This window comes from Egretta garzetta, unplaced genomic scaffold, assembly GCF_000687185.1.
Source record: "Egretta garzetta isolate BGI_Z169 unplaced genomic scaffold, ASM68718v1 scaffold94, whole genome shotgun sequence".
NCBI lineage: Eukaryota > Metazoa > Chordata > Aves > Pelecaniformes > Ardeidae > Egretta > Egretta garzetta.
Genome location: NW_009259683.1, coordinates 4,123,678 through 4,141,935, shown reverse-complemented (window position 1 = coordinate 4,141,935; position 18,258 = coordinate 4,123,678). Strand labels below are relative to the sequence as shown.

Here is an 18,258-nt window from a genome sequence, read left to right as displayed (position 1 = left end):
TGTAGGTGTCTCCTGGGAACAGTGTGAACCCCCAAGGTTGTGGGGTTGTTGGATGTGGTGTTTGAACATGATGTCTAAATGCCAGGTCTGTGCCCCTGCTGAAGGGCAGGCTGGAGAGCTGGACCGACACAGGAAGGTGCAGGGTCATCTTCTAGATGAAGAAAACTAGCAAGAAAAAAGGCCCGGGGCAAAGGAAAGAAGAGAAGGTATTGGAGTCCTGAAGAATTAGCGACAACGAGGACACGGAGACACTGCATCAGCTGGCAAAGGAGGTCAGCTGAAGGGGTGGTAAGGGAAGTGGCATAAAACACGTGGGGTGGGCTCTGCAGCATGATATGGACATGGAAAATTGCCACGACTTCTGAATCCTGAAGATATTTTTCTCTCTCTCAAATAAGGCTGATTCTCCTTTCAGGAGACTTTATCCAGGTAGACCTTGAACCCCATCTCAGAAAAAAAATCAGTTTTGTTTCTACAATGCTTCAGTTTACAGACCACCTTTTATTTTTGAATGACTAAGGAAAAAAAAATCCCATAAGCCTGCACCAGATGAGCATTCAATTCACTGTACAAATCAGTCACTTCAGGTTTGGATCATGGCTGTCATATACTGTCCAAAACATGATGCAAATTGTACATGAGTAGGAGCAAAGTGTACCCTCAGATGCAAATTACTACAACTATTTTAGTCAGTAGAGTTATTTTACATTTTCAGTAGTGTAAATCAGAATGCACCCTATTAGAGTCACAGCCAAATTTTATCTTATTTCTTTCATTTTACTTCGGGTTACACATGGGAGGAATTATACTCTGAGTTGTATCATTACAAATCTAATTCTCCTTCTTATGAAAAAGTGTTAAAATTCAGCTCTGAGTCAACAGTATGAGCTTTTACAACTCCGTTGAAAGTCATGCAAGCTACAGCAGAAAAGAATTCAGAAATACTTCTTAGAAATTTTTTTTGTAATGCTAGCATTTCTTTCTGGGTGACCATTCTCATAAAAGTTTGGCCCAGAGGACTGCTAGCTCTAACATTGTCCCATTATAAGACACAGTCCTGCAATTTATAATTAAAAATTCCAAAGCCATGTTATACCCACCCTACTGCCTGCCGTTGCGATAAAATCTGCCAGCCTACTCTATTTAAAAATATTCTTGGAGGGATCATAGGTCATTTGGTTGCAAGATTCATATTATTTACAGCAATGGACCTTGCAGAACAATAGAATTAATATTACTGTTCTTCCAATTTAAGTGAGAGAGAGGATTAAGAGGATTTTTTTTTAAGAAAAACACAGTCTAGGAAAGACTGAAATAACAACTGCTTCTTTCACATGGACTGCAACTCTGGATGGTGGCCAACCACACTGCAGGGCTGATTCCTAATGCAGAGAAGACTCTTCTCAATGCAGGACAGGACAAACACTTCCCATCGTTGCAGGGCTGATTCCTAATGCAGAGAAGACTCTTAATGCAGGACAGGACATCGCTTCTCCCCACACCTCATCACTCACATGCTAAACGAGTCTGCCTCATCCTGCAACTCAGCAGCAACAAAATGACAGAACAGAAAAGTCATGGTTCATAAAAAAAGACTGTGGCATTCACATTGCATCTTCTAAACTATTTACAAATACCTTCTGAAATATTGGCTTCTAAATAATTAAAGCTAAGCTCTTTGCCACATAACCAAACCTTTATTGTGATGCACTGTCCTTACTTTTTAAACAGTGTTAGGATGCTTGTTACCTTCTCAGGCTGCCAAAGCCTCAGTCACAGCTTTGCTGTAGCGAAGGTCCCGTGCAAGGCCTGATATTAGCTGTATTGTAATAAAACCGGTACCCAGGGGCCTTGAGAGGAGGATCACTGTCCCCAAAACACCGGGCACGGCACATAGGTAGGGACCATCTGTGCCCCAGGAGAAACTGGAAGTACCTCTCCCTGAAAAGTTGTATTTTTCCTTGGAGGGAATGAACTGGAATGGAAAGGCAGGTGGGTGATCTTCTCCACACTATAGAGATGTTCGCAAAACCCTTCCCCCTAGAGGTGGACCATTTCCTCAGAAGATTGCTGACCTCCCTCAGAAGACTTCTGAATGCACAAATTGTAGAAAAAGAAATGGGATCTCAAAGGGACTGACCCAAGGCTACCCAACAATACAGAGGCAAAAATGTTGCAGGTCAAGCTCAGAGATCCTATGTCTCCTGAATCTCATCCCATTAACCTTCTCAAGCCCTTCCTTGTCTCTGATCTGTACTGTAGTGTTTGCCGACAACAAAATCTAAAGCAAAGAAAAAACTAGCAAAGAACCTCTGAAGGAAGTGATGGCACCTCCGGGATTTTTGATGGGTGCTACCTGCTGTAAAACTCCACAAAAATGAAGGGTGAGCTTGAAACCTACTGGAGTATGCAAGGCAGGGGTGAGGTAATTTATGGATAGTCATATCAAAATGAAATTAAGCCAGCTTGGTGTACTTATTAAGTGGTAAAAAGCATTTGCAGAAGATGTTTTACAGCTTTGTAAGGACCTTGGAACAAGTGAGAGAACGATGTGGTTTAACCACAAATGTATCACTCACCTGGGGGCCAGGAGGCCCTGTGGGGCAATGTAATTCGGGCAGAGAGGAAGCCTGTATTATCTGGAGCTCTTGAGACAACTCTTCCATATCCAGTGCAAGCAGCTTCTACGTAACATAAAATGTGTAAGTAAACATGCAGCCATACATAGCCAGTCAGAGAAATGCATAAATAAGCAGCTACCAAATGCTACAGCCTCAGAAGAGTTTATTCACTCCCTTAGGGAGAAGCCTAGGGTTTGTCACAAGGTTATCTTCACGGATGCTTGAACATTAGCACTTCAGCATAGCGTCCTGCCCCACGCTTCCTCCTCCTCCTCCTCCTCTCCCAGAGGCACGTCGCAGCCAGGCTGCCACACGCCCCTCCGAGCCAGCGTGGGACCCTGGCCTATTCTTAGACCTGACCCTGCTCTCTCCATCCCATTTTACAAGTAGCTGCTCCTCTCCCAAAATAGTGTCTTTGCTCTAATAATAGAGGCTACGCTCAGCGGGGGAGCAGGGTGAACTTAGTTCCAGAAGGTACTAACCTGTAGGCATTCATTCACTGCAGACCAGAGCTGATGCCTCTAAAGATCAACGAAATGTCTAATCTTTTGACTTCAGAATTAGGCTTGCATGAGTAAACTGCCTTATTTACGTCCTGTGACAAAAGAGATCTCCCCTGGAAATGCAGATGAACACTGAGCCAGAAACACTGGCTTAACACAACTAATCTTCAGCTTCAAGTGAAAAGCTGTTTTCCAGAAAAGCTCCAACTAGAGACTCCAAAGCACAAACTGCTCAAAGCGAATTCACGTGGCTCTCATCCTCCTAGTAGCTACTTAGTTTGCTGGGGTGGTTTTTTATGGGGGAGATGGTGTGAAGGGTGATTTTATGCTCAGCTTACTGCCTGGGCTGCTTGGAGGAATCGCAGGTCCCCAGCTCCTCCTGACTGAAGGAGCACATCCCATTTCCTAAGGAGATCTTCTCTCTGGGTCTGCTTTCTGTGGCAACCACAGCACAGGGAGGGGAGGGGATGAGGAAAGGGGAGGTAACTAGGTTTTGGGTTGGAGGGGATAGCACCCTGAGCTCAATCCTGATCTCTCTGAAGACAGCAGGGGATTGTACACTGTATTTTTTCTTAGGTTAGTTCTTGTCAGAGACCTTTCTAATGATTATTTACATAACGCTAGCAATAATCACAGTGTTTGCCTATGGTAAATGAATAGTGGAATTAAGAAATGGGAATTACTCAGTAGGTAGAAAAATTCTTTATGTTGGGATGGAAAATATATTGGAGTTAGCAGACCCTGGCAATAAGTGCTGTATCATTGTATCCTGTATGTTTCATATGTTAATATATGTGTATGGATACATATATAGAGCAGGTGAGTGCCTAGGTGGGTGAGCAAAAACTCCATACCAGCAAGACAAACGCGTCTTTCTTGCTGCAAAATGAAATGATGGGAACAGATTCCATAGGAGGATTTGGGGACCTTCATTTCACCTACTGGGTAAGGCAAATATGATGCAAAACAGGACACATATATAATGTACGCTTGAAATCATGGTGTAGGATAGGAAATTGCCTTTCCATCCTTACTGGGTTTATTGCATTTCCATTTCCTTTAGTTCAGGGTTGCCTTACACTAAGGAAGGTCCCAAAACAGAATAAGAAGAATATTTTAAGTTACTAGAATTAACTGCTTGAAGAAACTCAGCCTCATTTTATTCCTTGATCTGTTTGAGGTTTACTTCAAGCTGCGGTCTGGGATGTTGAATGCTCTATCAAAGCCACATCAACACAGCCAGAGGGGTTTGCTGAGTGACACCATGAAGCAGTACTGGAGAGGATGCTTCAGCCTTCGTCAAACACAAAAAGTCATGTAAAAAGAAGAGAAAGGCTCCTGGGCCACACTTACAGTGCTCCAGCTGTGCCTGAAGTACGGTGGTGGAAACAGGGGCGGTGGTGGAGGACCAAGAAGGCAGCATGCTCTGCGGCTGAGCTGTTTCTTCTGTTCCAAACAAGGGAGATCTGTTCAATACAAACACTCATCCATTGTCTTGAACACCACAAACATTTCTTACAGAATAAGAGGAGTTTCCATTCCACGGGATTTTTCTACATCCCGTGTGCATTGATTGTAACGCTGTAATCCAGGCAGGGATTTAAGAAACTGGGTGGTCCCCAAAGTCTATGAGATCCTTCTTGTGCTGAAGGCTATGCCGAGTTTTACGCTCTTAATGTGGCTATGACACAGGCTGAGTTTGGAAAACTTCAGATGGGCAACATAAGAAAATAGATTGAAATACTTCTGCTTCTCCCCAACCTGTTCCAAAATTCTATTAGAAATAACGTCTCCCGGTTCCCGCCAGAGCCCCTGTGCCATCAGGAAGCTCCCTGTGCTCTTGCCCACCAACCTTCCCCATGGGCTGAATCACTTCAGGCACTTCTGTGATAACCAAATGGGAAGCTGTTCCACAACACTTTTGCTTCTATTTCCCCTGGGACAGAAATCAGGTCACCTTATTTTTGATTTGTGCATCATCACTAAGAACAAATACTCTGCAACCCAGATTTAGCTGGTAGCTTTGACACCGACTGACTGGTAAGGCAGGATCTCAGTTGCACCTGGCAAAGTATTTACCCTTTTCTAAGAGGAAAATTTCCATCAGCAAAATAAGAAGCTGTGACCAAAGATTCACAGAGAAAGGATGTGAAGATGATGCATTTATACTGTCTTTTTTCCTGAATCTATGTACTCCTTGGGGAATACATCTTTAATCAGGGTGGGGGCCTTCTGCAAAGGTTTGGCCAAAGACAGCAAATATTTATTTACATTTGTTGGTTTCTTCCTCTGACTAGTGGCAGCTGGAATGGGTGTCTGAATTGAAGGGTGGCAGGGAGCCAGTAGGAAGAAAAGCCCACGGTGAAGTATCTGGTATTAATAGAAAATCTCCAAATTAAATTTCTAGGCAGACAAAATTGCTAGATTTGTGTGCAAATCAATTGCAGGCTGGATATTAGTCACATCTCAAGGTAAGGCAGATTTTCTAAGGGACAGAGGTACTTCTAGTTTTTCAGATGCCTCAGAAAATGCATTGTATCAGTTCCACCAGCCCATGTTAATGGGAACAGCACTTCCCTCGGCCCTGATGCACAAAAACCAGCTGCCCAGAGGAGTGTGATTCAGCAGCATTCAGGGCTATTTGATGTTATACAGATTTTTTCTCTATCAAAACACTCTTTGTGGTGATACCTTTGAGAGATGGGTGAATTAAAACCTGAAAGGATCCATAATGAAGACTCTTTCTTAACTTTTCTTTACAAGTTTGAAACTCAACCAAAAACTTCAATTTAAGAGAAAGGCAGGAGATTTATAATAAAAAATAGAGACATATTGTTACATTTAAAGCTTTAAATACATACTGAAAATGTCAGTGCTCTTTAAAAAGTAGCAAAGGTTTGAGTTTGCCTGTCTCCAGTTCACATAAGCAATAAAATACAAAAATATGTAGAGTTAAGTTCTGTGTTGGCTTATCCTGAATTCAGTCACTCTTACGCAGCTGTAACTAAGGTCTGCAATTTTTAGCACACATGCTTCTGCGGTTATCTTAATTTCAGGATTGTATTTGAATATATTGCATTGGGACTAAATTGCATATTATTAAAGCAATGGACAGCTTGTAATTTAACAGGATATAAAATATGATTATTATTTTATTTTAGGCCAGATTCCAACATCATCACTTTCTTAGTATTACCTTATTTCATGTTCTAGATAAATTTCAATAGGATTATTATCATTCAGCAAGAACAAGAATATCAAAGCTGGCCCGATGTGGCTTAGTTGCTAAGAGAGATCACTACCACGTATTGTAGAAAAAGGTTTGCATTACTGCAGTTGTAGTGCTACCTTAAAAAAAAAAAAAAAAAAAAAAAAAAAAAAAGAAAGAGTTGTTCTTTAAATATTTTTCAAATATGAGATCAAATATAGATGTACATCTAGAACTTTAATAGGATACTTATCATGTCCTTATGAGTAAAGTCAAGTCCTGAGTTATGAAATATTGGGATTTTCCCTTTTTGGCAGTGAAATTCTGTGGAACAGCTTTTATTGTGAAAAACACTGTAAGCTAACCAAGTTGATAGCAAAATAGCCATTGATTTCAGTCTTTATAGTCTTATTCTAATACTACTGTACCACAAGTTAGGTTGAAACCAAATTTAGGTTTGCCGGTATAAACAGTGATAGTGTGTACTGATCTCAATGCAAAAAACAAGGGGAAAAAAGGTATCTAATTACTATTACTATGATATAGAATAGATACAAATTCTATAATGATGTAGGTAGTTAATATTTCAGGGGCTCCATCATTAATCATGGCTGTGTTCTAGAAGGTGTACTTGCAAAGCAAGTATTTAAGAAAAGGCTGGTCCTGGACCCAAGGACCTCCCAGGTATGGCAGGTGGATATGACAGAAGGGGGAGCAAAAAAATATGAATCATGGAGTGACTACAGGTGTGACCGCTATAATTTGATCTTCCAATAAGCACTGCATTTCATTGGTATGGATTTTGTAATTGCAATAGATCCAAGATGTACAACCATTACAGTATTGGCTTGGTTCGTATATCAGAAAAGGGTTACCTTGCCAGGCTTACAGGCTCTCTGCAAATGCAATGTATATTTTTAGGCTCCAGGTTACCTTTGTTTGCTAAACACAGCTTCGAAATACTCCAGTCCCCAACAGTGGAAAAAATCTCAGCCCAAGAATAGGACTGTCATGGTTTTCTGTGAAATGTGAAGACCCTGCCTACTTGGAGCAAGCATTTACACATCTCGTATGGAAACTGCTCTTGTATGGAAACTGCTCTTTCAGCAGTTTCAGTATCAATGAACGTATTGAATAAGAGAAGGAAGACAAAACGAAAAACTCCTTATAGGACTTGTCAAAGAGGCAACGATTTCAGAGAACATAAAAATTATAATAGTCAGCTTTAAAATAGAAAGTCTTTATAATTTTCAAACTCAAATTATTTTTATGGTCCAGACTATATGTTAATCTAATTCAAGAAAATGCCTGTATAAATCTATGTGTGTACTGGCAATGGCTGCTTCAGAAAATAACATATTTTAGATAAGCTGTTGCAATATTTCATTTTGTTCCTGCAGACTCTTGCTGCTCACCATAGCTGGAAGTTGGGAACTCTGACCCGAGATGGTGCAATGCAGGGGCAGAGAGAAGCCTTCAGCCAGGCTGAGTCCCACAGAGTGGGGCTCATAGGTCTCTTAGCCCTCCTAGAGCTGCTTCTGGAGCTGACCTTCAACCCTATGAACCCCCCCACCATGTGCAATGGAGGTACGAGAGAAGTACTGTCCTGGGTTTGGGTCAGATTTACAGGATTTCACTGAAAAAAATCATAAGTAAACCAGGAAAGTGACTTTCATCCTAAACTCACAAAGCCGTAGGCCAGGAGGAAAGGACAAGGAAGGAAAAAGATACTTAACATATCTTTCCCTTCCTATTTGCAACCACACTCATCCAGCAAGTCCTGATGGGACGCCGAGCTGCTATCCAAAGGCTTGTCACCCTAACAGCAGCGCTGGTGGCCTGCCCAGCTTGTGACGGGCAGGACTCTGCTAGACGGAGACCTCTGACACCCCATCACAGGTGCTTCTCCCGCTTGGATGGTGCTCAGAATTAATAATAAACAAGCTGGGCAGACTAGTTGGTTAATGCATGTGGGCTTGTCCAGCTGAAACTGAGACTTTTCATCTGCTTTGCTGTTGTTCATTCAGGCTCATTTTTCCCTTTTTGCAGCGTGCCATGGGCCACAGCCACCCGCTACTATTCTGTACTTCTATTGCAAGGTGACTAAGGCACTTTTTCCTTTTAAGTTAGGAAAGTTTAAGAGCTTGACAAAGGTGCCTTTTGAGAACCATACAGGTCAAAATCTTTTATTTACAGAGCAGGTGCAGGTACCAAGCTCTCCTTCAAAACCCCAAAGACATGCATCAGAATTAACAATATACACTGCTTTAAAATGTGTTTTATGAAGCTTTGTGACCCAAAATGTGCCTTAAGGAGATATAAGCAGAGCCAGGAATATAGCTCGTGTCTGGAGCTGGGTTGGACAGTCAGGTTGGCAAATGGTCTGCATCTCTCGGTACCCTTTTGAACTTAGACCTTATAGTTGGTGGCCTAAATGTATCTTTTCCTATAAACCAGCCAATATAAATATGCTAAAGAAATATATCAAGCCCTACAGTTTAGGCAATGGTGTCTACATGAAGGAGGCAGCGACCCATGAAGCTCCTGTGGGAGCTACAGGATGAGACGCGGGGCTGAAGCCCTTCCCCACTTCTGCTTTCCTCTTGCTTGAAGTGGGGCTTCAGAGCCTTTAAGGAGCAGAGCAAAGCTGATCAGATATTAATTCCCCATCCTTAAGACGAAAATGAAAAAATCCAGCCGAAAACTTGCAGGTTTCTTTTCAGCCAAGAAAAACTCATAAAAATTTGAAAATACTCTGTTTTTAATCCCCAAAGTAGCTATGGGCTGTGGCAGCAGTAATGTGCACTTACCCAGCTGGCACGCACTCAGAAGCTGTCACAATAAATAAATAAATAAAAGTATTTAAAATCAGTCAACGTTCAGAAAGCTCGACAATAGCAGGAACCCTGGCACACTGCCTGGACAGTGGATCTCAGTATTCGCCCAGCTGGAGGAGCAAGGATGCTCTGTCCTCCGTCCTCACCTAATATTCAGCCCACTGCCCCCAGCATCTCCTGGTACCTGGCCTGTGCTCACAGGCAGTGTGGCCCCAGGTAAGCCCCTCATAGCCTGGCTGGCAGGCAGTAGGCGGTTGCATCTTTGCAGGTCAGCCTTAGAAAACACTGCAGAAGTGGCAAGATGCAGGAAAGCAAAAAGGCATGTGAGAAAAGCCTTTTGCTCCCTGCACACAAAAACTTCAGACATGTGCGTATGTGCATGTATGAGGGCAATGCGTACACCAAAAGATCATATACTGTTCTCTCAGATTGATCGTAGAAGGAAAATTCCAAGATCAGTGCAGAAAAAGAGAGGAGCATTTGCTTGGGTTGGGTCTGCGCTCCAGTTTCACAAGAACATGAAAAATCCCAATAAAATCTGATGGGTGGAACACTTCAGTGGGTTATAATAAGGGTTTATAAAATAAACATTTGGCTTATAAATCCCAATAACCACAACAGGGCTATTTTGTGCAATTTTCGTTCCATTGCCTTCCATTTGCAGAGGTCCAGAGCTCTAGACACTGCTAAACGATGTGGACAACTCTATGTGCTCCCCTTCAGTGCATGAGAAACTGAGACACAGGGAAGTTAAGCGACTCCCCCAAAGCAACGGATGACTCGATTACAAGATGAGAAACAGAGTTTCCACTCTGTTAAATCACAATATCTCATCTCAGTCATTTTATGAACCGGATTATAAAACTCAATTGCTTGTCACACCAAAAAGCTATTATAAAGACTCTGAGTATTAAAGCCTAAGAACCTACTACAATATGTAGAAGAGCCTGAAGCCCTAAAGATTAATGCAAGATGGCTGCTACATCAGCCCCGAGAGACTTCTGTGTCTCACTCGCTGCCACGCAGCCCTCTCCCTCTTTATCTGAGGGACCAGTAGCAGCAAAGCCCAGAGACACCAGTGCCACCCTTCTGCAACTACAAGATCATAATCTGTCAGTGCTGGCATAGAGCAAACCTGTACTCGACTTTGATGTTGGTCCGCCGTATGCTCAGACAGTCCCAGACAATCCCGGTGAGACTGTGGGTGTTGCTGTGTGCTCAGCAAGGCTTCAGAGAAATGCCTTCAAATTCCTCTTTGAAACTTTGCTACCATGGACTAAATTAATTCCTCATGACTCCCTCGCTGCAACAGATTCACAGCCCAGCTGACTTTATTCTCCTGCCTTTCACAAAAAATTACCCTGTATTGACTCGATATAGTAAAAAGTCATCAAGTTTGCAGTTTCAAGAAGCTAAGAAAAAAAAAAAAATCCATCGACACTTTTCCCTGGGTAGAAGAAAACTGAAATTGTGGAACAGCCTTCTTTATACAAAGCATCACAGAATCACACAGAATCACAGAATGGCAGGGGTTGGAAAGGACCTCGGGAGATCATCTAGTCCAACCCTCCTGCTAAAGCAGGTTCACCCCGAGCAGGTTGCACAGGACATCGTCCAGGCGGGTTTTGAATATCTCCAGAGAAGGAGACTCCACAGCCCCCCTGGGCAGCCTGTTCCAGTACTCTGTTACCCTCAAAGTAAAGAAGTTCTTCCTCATATTCAACTGAAAACCAAAAAAGCATCTCCCTTTACTTATATGCATTCCCTGGGTGCATGCATTTATGCATACACACTCGATAGTTCCTGAGAAAAATGGTTAACAGCTTCTTTCCTCTTCCCTGCCACTGTCTCCATCCTCTTCTGTGTTCTTCCTATATCCATCTTCTCATCCCAAATGCCCTTTTACCATTACAGTTGTGTGACTACAGAAAGCATCCCCCCAATTTCCTTTTCATTAAAGTGGTAATTCCTTGGAGAAGAGAAGGGAAGAAACAGAGCATCTAGTTTAGGGTCTGTTCATTCCTGTTTGTTTTTTTTTTTTCTATTTCTGATCTTCCTCAGACAATTCCCCCTCAAATTGAAGGGCTTTCCCAATTACCTTCTGCCTACTAAGCTGCAGGATGAAATAGGTCTCCCGGGCGTGTCCTGGGTGAGTCCTATGTTGCATTACAGCTGAGCGTGCCCCTTGATTTTGCAATCACACACTATCTTAGCAGCAAGAGTTATAGACTGCAAGGATACGTGACCTATCCTGACAACAAACTTCTTCCTGCATAAACACGAGTTATATTCTTCTACAGTTTTAACTAAGATTAGCAGTTTCTTTTGCTGCAATCATGCTGCTGGCGCTCCTGTGCCAATACAGCCCCCACCATGGGAATTCTCTGTGTCCAATATGAAACAGACTGTAAAAACCAAGGAGGTTAAAATGCAAAGTCACAGGCTGTTCTCTTCCTGTGTGGTGGGTTGGTAATATTGGCAAACCTGCAAATGAACCATCTGTACCAGGAGCAGAGGCCTACAAGCACCATCTCTCTAAAAGTACATAGGGAATAAGCTGATTTTACAGCTCTTTGGATTGCTTGTCAGTGGAGCTCCTATCCTTTCACTGAAAACACCTGATTTTGAAACAGCTTGCTTTGCTGTGCTGGAATTTAAGCCTCCACCTTCCAGTCTGGTCACAACAAAAATCTAGTATTCCCCAGCACGTCCAATACCTATGGTCTACAGGTAGTGCTATGCTCATCCACAGCAATGAGACAGCATGAAAAAGCTTACTCGAACCAGCTGGGATCTCCATGCCAGCTGCAGCATTGCTTTCAGCTGAGGTTCCCTTTTGAACTGGTTGCTGCCTGCCAGAAACATTCACAGGTTATAGAAAAACCTTCAGATCAGATCAAACCTTGGCTGGACAGTCAGGCCAGCACTGCCTCAGCTCCTGTTCTGACCTCTGTCTCTGGCAGCTGGAGAACTTGTTCACCACAAAACAAGCACTTGCCAAATACTGGCTCTGCTTGGGTTGTGTCTCCAGAGGAGCTTCCACAGCCTCAAGCTGGACAGATGCCTTACTCATAACACAAACGTTGTCCCAGAAAAAAAAAAAATCTGAACTGGTCACTGGTGTAGTCCCAGCTTCCTGCACTTCAGGAGTCCAGGTGTCAAACCTGGCTTCTGTATTTCAGGACATCTCTGCCCCCATCAGCTCACCAGATGAAGCCAACCAAGTCAACCTTTACAAGGGGGAGCAGGGGAACACAGGGGGCACTGCATAGTCCTTTGACAGGCATTTTCCTGAGCGAGTGACCGTTCATGATGCTCCCCTTAAGCAGCATTTCACTGAACCCTTTCCCTTCATTTGTGTTATAGTCACTGAACATTTTTTGATAAGCCAAGTGCTTTGTCATCTGGTAAGGCCATGGGCAGGTCAGAAGCCCCTTTCCCCTCCTGCATGCAAGCGCCAGAGCTGTACTTAAGGAGCCTTGTCACAACCAGCTTCCACCTTCCTCGCTAGCGGCTGTGTCCTCTTCTGACTTTTATTTACTGCTGCAAGTACTACAGTACTACAAATGCCACAACCTCCTGAACTGCCTCTGATGCCCTTTCCTTCTCCCTCACCCACAGGATCAAGTGGACTTCTACTCATTGGTCTACTGCCAATGTCACAGGACCTCCTGAGGGTCCTTTGCTATTGCAGCTCAAATCGGTCTTCCCCTTGCCCTTCCTGACATGAAGCTGATCCCAATGATCCCAGCTGAGCCAATCCCAAGGTTATTTTTTTCTCTCAAGCTGAAGAGATATTCTATTTAAAGAATTTGTTGCCTCCCTTTCAGGCTTCTGTGAGCCACAAACAAGATAGAAAGCTTTCAAATGCCCAGCCTAGTCCAGCCCCAAGACCTTACTTTGCTTTCCTTCTCCTAATGAAGCTGTAGCCTTTGCTAGTGGCTCATTTCCATCAGGAGTTTTAATCTAACCAAAGCTTTCCTGCTCATGCATGTACCATGAGAACCCCCTTGACCAACGACATTGGCCATGCTCCTGGGCCCATGCTGGCTTTCCAGAGCAGAGCCCGGCTTCCTTCCCTGGATAGATATTTTTACCCCTCAAAGATTGACGTCTGCTTGCTAGTCCCCCATTGGGCTGTTTCCCCAGTGGGCTCTGGCTGCTGCCTTCTAGAGCCTTCCAGCTTTTACTGTTGGCCTTCTTTTAAATTCCTTCTGCACCTTTCTTACCCCTGCAAGCCCTCTGATCATCTTTTCCCTTATGATTTTACATAAACAAATATTTACAATTGCTCTCCTTAGAAACAAAAATCATCTACCTGACATGTCTGCTGTCCGTTTTGACAATATTTAGGGTTCCCACGGGTTGTTTCATTAGAGGATCCCCCTGATGATGGGGTCAGATATTCCTTTTCCAGAAAGGCAGCCAGGATCCTGACTCCCTCGAAGTCAGGAATCAGCACTTGGGTTTGTGTTTTCTCTCTCTCCCCCATGGTTTCTCTCACAAACGCGCAAGGCCCTCTCCCCCCAGCACAGCAACACAGAGAGTACCACGGTCCCCTCCCTGCGCTGCCCAGCCAAGGCCGTCACCCTGCAGGGCTCCTGTTCCCAACCCGCCTTGCCCTTCACTGCGGCTTTTACTGCTCCAGCAGTCTTGGTCCACAAGACAGCTGAACTGTTTTCTGCAGCTATCCCACACGAGGTCTGGTTGCAGGTTGATATTACACCTTCCCAGTCCAAAGAGGCTGTGCCACCCACCCAGGGAGACATGGTGTTCCTTTTCTTTGTAAAAAGGCAAAGAAAGCATGAAGAATACCGCTAATAGCACTCAGGTGTTACTGTCACATTTCATTCCGATAAATTAATCAACCATATTCTTTTCATAGGGCTGTGTATCAATATCGATCGTAGGAAAAAATTCAATCAAGGGATATATTTGTGGCAGGCGTAAAAGGAAGCCTGGGTCAGAGTAAGCATCAAGATACTGTTTTTCTTCCTCTCAAACTGTTGCTGGCAATTTAAATACTTCCCCATCTTTCTATAAAACCTCAGAAACCTTCGGTCTGGATGAGCAGAATAGGGGAGGAGAAGGAATGAGGGGGAGAGGAAAAGAGTCTTTCTACTACCTGAATTTGGAAGGTGGCTTCCTTCAGGCTGCTTCTTAGAAGGTGCAGATTGGTTCACATAACTCTACTAAAAATGAATATAAAATTCCCTCCTGGTTTTCATCACATGAGTGCAACCTCCTCAAGTGCACAGTGCAGGAACCTCAGTAGAGCAGAGCTCTGAGAAATGGTTATAAAGGACACCATAAACACAGTGGCGTAAGGGCGGGATACGACAGGTTACCCCGAAAAGAAACCTGCCATCTGCGGGGGGGCTGAGCCACCCACCCCTGGGGGTCTTCACTGCCACGTGGAACCACAGCCACGTGCTTAGGTGTGTTGTGATATTATTCCCTGAAGCATTACCTCCAGAAATTATGCTTCAGCACCAGGATGCTCAACTCTTTGGAGCTGACGTGACATTCAAAATACTTCCAGCAACAAGGACGCGCTGTTGCTTGAGGCTGATGGGACTGTAAGGTGGAGTTAGCAGCAAAACAGACAAGGATCCAGATTATTCTTCTTGCCCCAATTATTCTACAAACACTTTTCCCCCCTTACTGGTTGTTTATCTCTGCTTTGTAGTTTCTGCTTTGTGACCTGTAAACCTTTTTATTTGTGACCTGTGGCTATGCAAAAATATGTGAGGACAGAAATAAAAGTACTTTTAGCCCAGAAGTTTTCAGACATACCTGGAAAATACCCAGATGTATTTTCCCAACTATAGGAAAGACAAGTTGTCGCTTAAGAACATCCTCACTGTTAAATGTGATTAGTTTCAGAATTTGCAAGCACAGTGCTGAAATCCATTCTTTAAATGTGAAATTACACCTTGGTGCCAGATACAAATAATTGACTCAGCTGACAGTCACAGAGCATCTGAGAAACCATTAAAATAACAGAGAATTTAAATGGAATTAATTCACCTTCTGTATCCACTGTGAGATTTCTACCAGAAAATAGAGACCTTTTTGCTATTTTTTTAGATGTTTCTTAAAATGCAGATGCAATCAAAGAACTAAAGGAATTTTTGATGATGACATTTTTTCATACCAAACAGCCCAGATTAGCAAGTAATAATGGCACACAGGTATGTAACAGCTCCCCGAAGTGTAGCTTTTAATCCAGCCCTGGGGTTGCGGGTTTATGACTGAATCATTCACCCGATGTTATTTTTTTTCCACATATTATCAAGTAAACATTTACAATGTGTTTGTGATAAAAGCCTTGCTAAGAGCTTGCTGGATATAAAGGTAATTTTCAGTGGCTTGGCCAGAAGAGCCTGGAGCAGGGCTTTACTGCGGGGCGGTGATTTGCCTGATTTCCCTGCTATGCTGGGAACCAGATTTCCTGGTTGGGTTCACACCTTCTCCGCACTTGAAAGTGGAAGATGTTGGCCTGTGGGGATGGAGGAGGAAGGGACTGTGATGGGCTGCTATCGCTGCTGCCTGGGAAACACTGGGGTCTCTCATGGGCAAGCCCCGGGGGCCGCACCATGCAAACTATTCCACTGCGAAGAGTGGGGGCTGGACCTAAGGGCAACCAGACAGCATCTGCTGTTATCAACAGCCGGTTTCAAGGGCTGTAGGCATAGGTTATGGCTTCATGCCGTAATATTTGAGTGGAAGATTAGCCTGCCAGCCCTGAGTGCTCTTTCTGCTTTGACACTATACCATCCTTAACGCTGAACCTGTACGTGTGGCACTACTGCTGTAAAATATTTTTATTGCTGTGCAATTATTGTTATTCTACCTCAGCTTTCTCACTGGTGCAGAATTAGGGATTCAAATGGTGCCCATAGCTCCTTACTAACACAGCTGAACTGCTGGTGAAATGGTAAAGTACCCTTCTGCCCAGAGCACCCATGTTGACAACGATACGCTACGCGTTTTCCTTCATATTTGCCTCTTCTACTATGATTTCAGCAGAAATAGGAACTTCCCCCTCAGAAGAGAAAGGACTTGCTTGTTATACCGTTATTTTTTAAGAGAACAGTTTAAATGACTTCTCTAGACACAAGTGTGTGCCACAGGAGAAAGGCCAGGTCATGCAGGCAATGGAAATGTGAAATTCTTGTTCATCTGGGTGGCATCTACCAGTGTCAAATAAATGTAAAGCTGTTCAAAACAATTTTTGAGATCTAAACAACTCACATGTTATTGCAAAGCAGTTTGTAATATATCAGAGGAAATAAATCTTGACGATCCCTGTACCCCAGCATTAACCAATTCAACATCATGGAAAAAGCATACCCAATTGAACAGAAACAATAACAAATGTAAATGCTTTTTAGCATCCTATAGAGCTTAGCAGAAAAAATTATTAGTTCCTACAGGCTTGAAAGAATGGATTGTTTTTCAAAGGATGCATTTCTTCAAACATTAGGCTTCTCTAGATCTTATCTGAAAAGCTATCTGAAATGACTACAGAACTCTAATGGCTGCCTTATTAAATGCTATAGGGTTTTTCCCCAAAGGATATCTGCATTACTCTTCTGGTCCTCGGAATCTTATCATTTGAATATCTTTAAATGAATGGACTGTTCAAACCATTGGGAACAAAATACAGTGTACTAGCTCTGCACATTTGAAAACATTTTTAAAAACCCCTAGAAGAAATCATGCATACAGTTACTGTTATCATCTATCATCTCATACAAGTTGTCCTGATCATCCTTCACTCTTAAAGGCCCTGAATGTAAACCATCTGGCTCTCCGGTCACACCAAAGACATTAGAGAAAGAGGGAAAGGCCGCGTGTCTTTAGATTTATGTCTAAGGCTGATTTTATGTAGTCTTAAAATGGTGGTGCATCCTTTTGGTCACTGTCTTCATCTGAAAGGCACAGAGAGGATCTCTGGTGTGTATCTGTAGGTATAGCTGACCTTGACCTACAAATCTCAGTTGAACCATCTCAAATTTGACATTGAAGGAATCTAGGATCTTAGAAACATCTCTATTGACAGATACAGAATAACAGACAGAAGGTGGGAGATAGCAATTTGTCCTAAGTTAGCGAACTTTCCTCAAAGGAGAGATGGAGTTGGAGCTCTCGCCAACTTTCCTCTTCCTTTGCACAGAACGCAGCTAAAGGAAAGTCTTGCTGATGAAACTGTAAAATCTGTTAAGTAGGATTTCCACCGCCCTGGCCCAGCTGACAACTAATTTGTTTTACCTTTGCCTAGCAGGGATTTTCCATGCAGTGAACTCTTGTTTGCTATGTAAGTCATCTGAGTATTTGTTAGTGTCATAGCCAGAGCCAGATGATGTTTATGCTGCTAACATCCAGTCGGACTCTGGCAGCGCTCATTGAGGTCAGGGCTTTATTTATAGAAGCAGATATACATTGAGATTCATTTGCTTTCCCTTGCTGTAATCTACCTAAGCTCATCCAAAATAGAAAGAAACATGCAGACATGCAAGTAATATACTAATTGGGCCAGATCCATGAATTAGCACAGCACCATAGAAGCCAATGGAAAAAAAGCATTTTAGAGCAGCTGAGGATCTTGCCTGTTATTTCTCCCAGGGAAGGGAAGGGAAGGAAGGGGTTTAAAACCAGAAATAATAAAGCAAAAACCAAGCAACAAAAATGTCCTGGTACGTAGCAGAACAGGTCTGCAATGCAAAATTCCTCCACCGAGATCTGCAATTGAAGTCGTTGGGTTTGGTTTGGTTTTTTTTTTTTGATCCTGTGTTCCCAAATCACTGGAAAGTGCAAGAATCAGAGTGCAGAGGAGAGCTCCAAGCAAGTAACAGTAACAAGACTTAAAGCAATTTACCTGCTGAAACTGAGAAGACATTGCCAACGTGCGCAGTCTGAGATAAAGCAAAGCAGAAGAAAAGCTGCAGGTAAGATCCCCAGACAAGCAGGCTGAGGACCAACATGCTGGCTGCACCCGGGCAGGTTCCAGCTGGGAGGCGCAGGGCTGCTTTGGGGAGCTCTCGCTCTCTCCCTCCCCTTGCTCCCTCTCTGCCTCTTCCCTC

The 18,258-nt window shown here is 43.3% G+C and overlaps 1 protein-coding gene across 1 annotated transcript in view; it reads right to left on the bottom strand.

The window, feature by feature from the left end:
• The window catches only part of COLQ (collagen like tail subunit of asymmetric acetylcholinesterase), a 42,662-nt gene extending 24,503 nt beyond the window's left edge, over positions 1 to 18,159 (bottom strand). The window contains exons 1-3 of the mRNA XM_035894097.1: positions 18,054 to 18,159; positions 4,478 to 4,590; positions 2,580 to 2,684 (exon numbers count right to left, since the gene is read on the bottom strand). Coding sequence (XP_035749990.1) covers positions 2,580 to 2,684; positions 4,478 to 4,590; positions 18,054 to 18,159 — 324 coding nt within the window. The remainder of the gene's footprint in view (positions 1 to 2,579; positions 2,685 to 4,477; positions 4,591 to 18,053) is intronic.
• Positions 18,160 to 18,258: the final 99 nt, after the last annotated feature.